Source organism: Arachis stenosperma, chromosome 9, assembly GCF_014773155.1.
Source record: "Arachis stenosperma cultivar V10309 chromosome 9, arast.V10309.gnm1.PFL2, whole genome shotgun sequence".
NCBI lineage: Eukaryota > Viridiplantae > Streptophyta > Magnoliopsida > Fabales > Fabaceae > Arachis > Arachis stenosperma.
Window position 1 is genome coordinate 18,429,066 of NC_080385.1, and position 8,386 is coordinate 18,437,451.

The window sequence follows — 8,386 nt, forward strand, 5'->3', positions numbered from 1 at the left end:
TTTTGTTATTAAAAAATAATAATAAATACTATACAATATTCTATAATAATAATAATAATAATAATAATAATAATAATAATAATAATAATAATAATAATAATAATAATAATAATAATAATAATAATAATAATAATAATAATAACGACGACGACGACGACGGTAACTAAAAATAGTAAATATTATTTATTTTTCGTTACAAAATAATAACGATTTATTATTCTTATTAGACAGTATTATTTTTTTATTATTAAAAAATATTAATAATTTATTATTATTATCTTATACAGTATTTTATTATTATACTACTCATGTTAACAATTTTTTTTCATCAAACTTAAACATCATAAATACTGGCTAATAATAATAATAATAATAATAATAATAATAATAATAATAATAATAATAATAGTAATAACGAAAATACTAATTACATTGTTTGTTAAAAAATAAATAAATAAAATCTAAATAAATATATTTATTTATCATAAAATTTAAAAAAAAAATAACTTACCCATTAAAGATGATCCAAGTATTCAATAATGTGATCTTCATGTCTAATAAAATCACGAACTATTTTTTATTTAACAACCAAATGAAGCTAAGCTTTCTACTCTTCTTTTTCCTCCCATAATCTTCCTTACACAGCAACACTCTTCACTCTTGAGTAACTCCCTCACATAACACTCAATACTCTTCAATAACTCTCTCTCTCTGCGTTTTACATTTTAAACACCCCACAACACTCTTCTCCAACACGTGGCGTGCATGCAAGAGGAAAGATTGCCAAACGTAAGATTGCCAAACGTAAGATTGCCAAACCCTAAATCCTAAACTCAAATGCAGCTTTCGTTTTTTGACTTCCAACACAGTCAACAAAGCAAGTCTGGTCTGCATGCAGGAGACAGGGACACGTTTTGAGCTCTCAATCTGCTTTCTTGCCAATCGGAAGCTACTTTTTAGAGGTTGTTGCAGGTTGTTGCAGTTTTCTGATTTTAGTTTTATGCATAATGTATCCTGTGTTTTGCAGGTGTCTCAACATTTTTATTTCTGGTATGGCAAAACATAACTTGTGTTTTGTAGGTTACTAATTTCAACAGATTCACAACTGTAAAATACATGCCAAAATACAATATAATTGCACATCTCCATTGTTACCTTCATTTTTAAATTAATTTCTGCGAAGTACATTGAATTATAAATATAATAAAATTTAAAATAAAAAACAGATAAGAGACATAAAAATTAATAATTTATGTAAAAATTTGTTAATATTTTTAGTTTAAAATATTTATAACTTTTGAAAGAATTTATAATTTTTTAGAAGAAATGAAACAGTGGGAAGAAAATTTATGTATAATTCATTAATTCATAATCTAATTATTGAATAAAATAATATAACTGATAGCCAATAAATTATAATTCAAATAATATAATTTTTTTATTTTTATTTATAAATTTTGAGTTTAAATTTCACTGTTAATTTTAAAAAAAATAACTAATAAATGTTACAGTAAAAAAATTTATGTTTATTGCTCTTGTTAAACCATAAATCTCTTGTTAAATATTTAAATAGCTCCATATATATATTTTGTATATAAAAATATTATATGTATATTAAGATTAATTATTTATTTAGAAATATAATATTTAATTTATTTTTAATATATATTTTATAAAAAAATTGAATTAGATTATCGTCAAACAAACCAATAAAATCTTGCCAGGTTGTCAAACTCTGGATTTTAGAAATAGATTCAGTGTTGTCAGTTGGCGCAGCCAATGACCACTCCTTCCCAGCTTCACGATAATAATAGATTTTTCTATTCTGCTCGCTTAAAAAAAAAAACATAAAAAAATCAACTATATTATATACATATTTAAATTAATTATTAATATAAAATATATATTTATATATAAATACATAATAATTAATTTTAATGACAGATACAACTAGCATTTTTTGAAAAACAATAAATAAAAGAATAAAACACAAATAATTTGTGACCACTTTCCCTTCACTAATTCAGTGATCCTCTAACCACCAAACACGCTACTTCAATCTCTGCTTCAATCCCCCGCTCAAGTTCTCTGAAAAATAATTAAACCGTTTCTCCTTACAGAGTTGACCAAGCTTCCCAAACGGTTTCTTCATATTTCTTTTATTATTTTTTAAACCAATTTCTGCTGAAAATTCAACTTCAGAGAAGAATAACGCAATCTCATCCGTTTCTAATTTTCTAAACTCTGAAAAGGGAAATTGAAAAAAAGCAAAATAAGAAAATAACTGATAAATTTTCTCGAGAAAGCTCTGGGCTAGAAACGAGTTTGGTAGTAAGAAAATGTCTTCAGTTCGACGGAGAAGAGGATCGGAAGCTCAGAGCAAAGAGATTCAAGCCGAAGAGAACAACAAAGAAGAAGAAGAAGAAGAAGAAAAAGAACACGGAGAAGATGACAATGATAAGAATAAGAAGAAGAAGAAGATGAAAGATGAGAAGAGCAAGGAGAAACAAGAGAAGAAGAGGAAGTGGTCCTGCATCGATAGCTGTTGCTGGTTCGTAGGGTGCATTTGCACGGTGTGGTGGTTGATGCTGTTCTTGTACAAGCTGATGCCGGCTTCGCTGCCGCAGTATGTGACGGAAGCGATCACGGGGCCGTTGCCGGACCCGCCGGGGGTGAAGCTGAAGAAGGAGGGGCTCACGGCAAAGCATCCGGTGGTGTTCGTGCCCGGTATCGTCACCGGTGGGCTTGAGCTCTGGGAGGGACATCAGTGTGCTGAAGGACTCTTCAGGAAACGCTTGTGGGGTGGCACCTTTGGAGAAGTCTACAAGAGGTAACTTTTGTTTTCAGACGCACTTTTATTTTGTGTTTTATATTTCAATACCTAACTTTTTGTTTATAAATAGCATAGTTATTTGGAATTTGGGTTGAGAAAGTATTGGTTTTTGGCTTTTTTTTTTAATGATCTGTGAGTGAACTACCAAAATAGCATCCGTGACAAAATAAGGTAGTTTCATTCTATTGGTAATTACTTTGTCACACAGTTGACACCAGCTGACATTGCTGAAAGAACTTTTTGTTGTTTTTCCAGTAATAAAATCTTTGGAGTGCTGTTTTTGCAAGTGTTATTTATTAACGGATTGCTACATATACAAGATGAGATTCGAACTTTAGACACTTGTTTAAGTGGATGAGTGAGCTAACTAAATGTTATTTAGGCATGCTCTTTTCAAGGGCACAGGTTGACATGACTATGTTTTTCGGAACAGATTAAGCTGACTTACGAGTTGTTTTATGTCTAATAGTCATACTTATATAGGTATCTAATGGAGAACTTTATGTATAAATGAGTGAGCAATTTAGGTACATGACTGATGAGTCCAGTGAACAAATTTTTATCCATTATTATTGACTACTACATCCATTCTTAATTGGAGAGAGAATGGAAAGACAGTGCAAGAGGATTTCAATCCTTGTTTGTGGTTGTGGATGTGTCTTTTGTTTTGGGTAGGTGGTTAATGATATATATAACATGGTTTGGTTGTGGAAAGTAATTGATGAGAGGTCCTTCTATGAGGGACGGGTCATTCTTACAACAGATGCTGGGAGGGTTAGTCAGAATCAAGAAAACAAGACAATGTTAATGGTACTTCTTTGTTTTCTGTTTCCATTAATGATGAGGATGTTGATTGAAAGTAACACTGAAATAATCGGAGACATCTAAGCATTGATGATATTTGGATTGTAAGATATTCAATGAACATGTGACTTCAATGCAGATTTTTGGATTTTGTCACTTTATTTCTGTTGGTGAAATCAGTCAATGAACAAAGGAATTAAAAGGGAATTTTCCTTTTATGGTCTTATTGACTGATTAGGAAATTGCCTTAAAGATGATTAAACTTTTCCCTTTGAAGGTGGTGGTTGTTGGTTTTTCTTTTTTATATTAAATTATATTTATTTTAATTAACTTTTCATCCAAATATAAGTGTGTTTTCAAGATTGTATCCTGTTAAATAATGTACCATCAGGTCACTGTTTTTCCTTTAAACTTCTTAGTTCAAACTCTTGCAAGGAATTCAGGTATTTTCAGGTGCCTTTCCTTGTACCTCAAACTTTCATTAGCTATGCGTATGCCACAAAGAATCATTTAGGAAGAGAAATATTTAATTACCAGATTTTGAGGGTCGGCAAGGACTTGTTTGGATCAGTTAGTTGATGATCCTGAGTGCTTGATTGGAAGAATTTCAGTCGCTTTATTGGATAGGTAGGAAGGACTATTAGTCTTGAAAATATACCATGTCTTGATATTACTCCTATTCCTTACAAAGACAAATAATTTTTGGAGCACACATGGGTTGAAAGATGTTGCAAAAAGTTTTAACCATTCAGCAATATGGTCAACCATTGAACTTCTGATATAGGAAGTTCCAGAATTATTGGAATGCATTATCAAAAAGCATACAAATTTGCATACATAACCTACTTTTGATAACTACTGAAGTAATCTTTTGATGGAATTCATTATTACAGAAGTGCAAGTTTTGCTCGTCTCTCCAATTACCCCATATGACAAAAAATTGCATTTCAAATGTTCTTTTGTTTTATTTTAGTGTATCAAGTATGTATATTAAGTATTAGATAGCTTTCACAATTTAACTTCTTACAAGCAATTAGTTCTCTCTTAACTTGTACATCTTGACGTGCACTTTTGATACTTCGAAGTCACCATATATAGCCAAGAAATTACATATTTTATTTATTTTATGAATTTTTTCTAGACCTTCATGCTGGGCGGAGCACATGTCGCTTGACAATGAAACAGGATTGGATCCACCTGGCATAAGAGTGAGGCCTGTCTCTGGACTTGTAGCTGCTGATTACTTTGCCCCTGGATATTTCGTTTGGGCAGTCCTAATTGCTAACTTGGCTCACATTGGTTATGAAGAGAAAAGCATGTACATGGCTGCATATGATTGGAGAATATCATTTCAGAACACTGAGGTATTGCTGGGGGTTTATGTAACTTTTAATTTTTGGAAGTAAAGGGAGGGAAGGCAAGGGATTGAAGTGTAAAGTGAAGTTTCAGTTCTTCTTCAAACCCTCTCTCTGTCTTCCCTTTCCCTCCAACACTTAACTCAAAAACAAGTTATCTGTCTGTAGTGTTGTGTAACACAAGGAAATTCATTGAGTATGCTCCTATATTTTTTTATTGATAAACTAACTGGTCAGGTGCGTGATCGAGCATTAAGTCGGATAAAAAGCAATATAGAACTTATGGTTGCTACTAATGGTGGGAACAAGGCAGTTATTCTTCCACATTCAATGGGTGTACTATACTTTCTTCATTTTATGAAGTGGGTGGAAGCACCAGCACCAATGGGTGGTGGGGGTGGATCAGATTGGTGTTCCAAATATATAAAGGCAGTTGTAAACATTGGTGGGCCATTTTTAGGTGTTCCCAAGGCTATAGCAGGTCTTTTCTCAGCTGAAGCCAGGGATATTGCTGTTGCCAGGTAAAGTCACTTACTAACTAACAATATGGTGATCATTTCACTTTGATGCACTGATACTTATTTATATTTTATTTTATATTGTCAATTTCATATCTTATCCTACTATTTTGAAACAATGTCCTATCCTCATATGCTACAAAACCAGCATAGATATTTCTTCTCTCCCCTCTTTAGAACTACTTCTTTTAATTACAGATTTTTTAAGGAAATATTCATGTCCACATTTAGAACTTATGTATTTTCTCATGTTCATGCTATAGTGCTTTAATCTTTCTGGCCGGCCAAACTGTTAAATATCATGATGAAATTTTGTTCTCTTCTCATGTTCAAGGGCGCTTGCACCGGGGTTTTTAGATAATGATCTGTTTCGCCTTCAAACCTTGCAACATGTAATGAGGATGACTCGCACTTGGGACTCAACTATGTCAATGATACCAAGAGGCGGGGAAACTATATGGGGTGGTCTTGATTGGTCACCAGAGGAAGGCTATACCCCTAGCGAGAGAAAGCAAAACTCTAACAATACTCAGTTAACAGGCCAAGAAACAAATAAAACAAATGTTAACTATGGAAGAATGATATCATTTGGCAGAGATGTGGCAGAGGCACCTTCCACTGAGATCGAGATGACTGACTTTCGAGTGAGCCTATTTCTAAAGTTTTGATAATTAATAAGGAATCTTGGAATTTCTATAGCCTTGTTTGTTTGTTCAGATTTCTTGTTGCTAACTTGTTATTATTATCTTATTCAGTCTAATATTTGATATGAAAAAGATTAGTTTGCTAACAAAATGATCCGTCAAAGATTGATATTATCTTCTTGTACTTGAATGATTAGCTCCACATGAAAAATCCATCCAAAGTGAGAACCCCTTTTGTTAGCAAATCAATATTCGTATTTAAGACTACAAATGAAACTAATTTGTTAACAAATTAATCTTTCTTTCAAGGGCTAAAATGGTGATTTACACTTTTCCAGACAGCATCTGTATAGTTAATACAAAGTTTCTTGTTAACAGGGTGCCATTAAGGGTCATAGCGTTGCAAACACCTCTTGTCGCGATGTGTGGACCGAATATCATGACATGGGAGTTGAGGGAGTAAGAGCTGTCGCTGAACATAAAGTTTACACAGCTAGCTCAATTATAGACCTGCTTCAATTTGTTGCTCCAAAAATGATGGCCCGTGGAAGTGCACATTTCTCTTATGGAATTGCTGACAACTTGGATGATCCTAAATATCAACACTACAAATATTGGTCAAACCCCTTGGAGACAAAGTAAGTAGTTTTGTCGCTCTACATTATTGAGTTATGATTGTTTGGAAGAATCATCAATTTGGTCCCCAAAAGATCAAAATGTTGATAATTTAATACACTTGTTAAGGATACCACAAATATGAAATTTTAATAGAAAACATAATTTTTTAAAGTTTTCAATGCATTGAGCACATTTATCATGCATAGAAAGAGTAAAAAAGCCTTCTATTTTAACAGTCTCAACCAATGTTCTTATGACATTCTTTAGCTAAATCCCAAACTATGTACATTGACAAATTAGTCCTTAAGAGATCAATTTGCAAGCAAATTAGTCCCTAAAATGTCTTTTGTTAACACTAACCAAATTCAATAGTAATAACATCGTTCATCATTAGAGTACTGTGGACTAATTAAATATCATTTAGGAACTAATTTGTTATACACATTTCTGAATTTGGTGTTTGGTGGTACCATTCCAAAATAGATTAGCTTCTTCGTGGTATTACTTGAATAATTATTATTGGTTGACTCTTGACTGCATCTTACTTAACATATGGGGTCTAGACAAACAATTTTCAACTTCTATCTTCCATCTGATCTACCCTCCCAATCGGATCCTCTGCCGTTTGCTATTCTAATATCTCACCAAATCTTTATGCAGACTACCAAATGCTCCAGACATGGAAATCTTCTCCATGTATGGAGTAGGCTTACCAACAGAAAGAGCCTATATTTACAAGTTATCTCCCTATGCTGAGTGCTACATTCCGTTTGAAATAGATACCACAGCAGAAGGTCCTGATGAAGATAGCTGTCTGAAAGGTGGAGTCTATACTGTCGATGGTGATGAGACCGTGCCGGTTCTAAGCACAGGCTTCATGTGCGCGAAAGGTTGGCGCGGGAAAACCAGATTCAACCCTTTTGGGATTAAGACTTACATTAGAGAATATGAGCATTCTCCTCCAGCAAACTTTCTAGAAGGCAGGGGGACACAAAGTGGTGCCCATGTTGATATAATGGGAAATTTTGCATTGATTGAGGATGTTATAAGGGTGGCGGCAGGGGCCAAAGGAGAAGATCTGCGAGGCGATCAAGTGTATTCCGACATCTTTAAATGGTCTGAGAAAATTAAGTTACGCCTGTGAATTAATCAGAGTGAATTTCAATGGAAACTCTGGAACCGGTAGATGTGATCATGTTCAGTTTTTGATGGGATGGTATTCAGAAGTTGTGGTTTAGCTGATGAAAAACTGGCTCTATCCATGGAAGGATATTCAAATTGGTTGATTAGAAGGGTATGCATTGATTTGTATGTATTGTAATAAAATTAAGCATTTTCTTTGTCATCTTCAATGGATATCGTGGCTAATAATAAATATGGGGACAGAGGTTGTGGTGTTACGTATTAACCAAGTTATAGCGGGGTAGAACTTAAGAGCCCCATTGGTCGTTTCATTGTACCATAATCACTTTTCATGGTTCTTTACAAAAAAAAAAAAAAAAAAAAAAAAAAAAAAAGAAAAAGAAAAAAAAAGTGTAAATGACACAAGTGATCCTCAAGACTTTACAAAATATCATTCCACTCTATTTTTTAATTAAAATTGATATCCCCTCA

The 8,386-nt window shown here is 33.0% G+C and overlaps 1 protein-coding gene across 1 annotated transcript; it reads left to right on the forward strand.

The window, feature by feature from the left end:
* The first annotated feature begins 2,000 nt into the window (after positions 1-2,000).
* On the forward strand, positions 2,001-8,180 carry LOC130948555 (phospholipid:diacylglycerol acyltransferase 1-like). The gene is made up of 6 exons (XM_057877318.1): positions 2,001-2,830; positions 4,779-5,001; positions 5,230-5,513; positions 5,845-6,154; positions 6,533-6,792; positions 7,433-8,180. Exons 1-6 carry the CDS (start codon positions 2,340-2,342, stop codon positions 7,914-7,916), a joined length of 2,052 nt encoding a protein of 683 aa, XP_057733301.1. The 5' UTR covers positions 2,001-2,339; the 3' UTR covers positions 7,917-8,180.
* Positions 8,181-8,386: the final 206 nt, after the last annotated feature.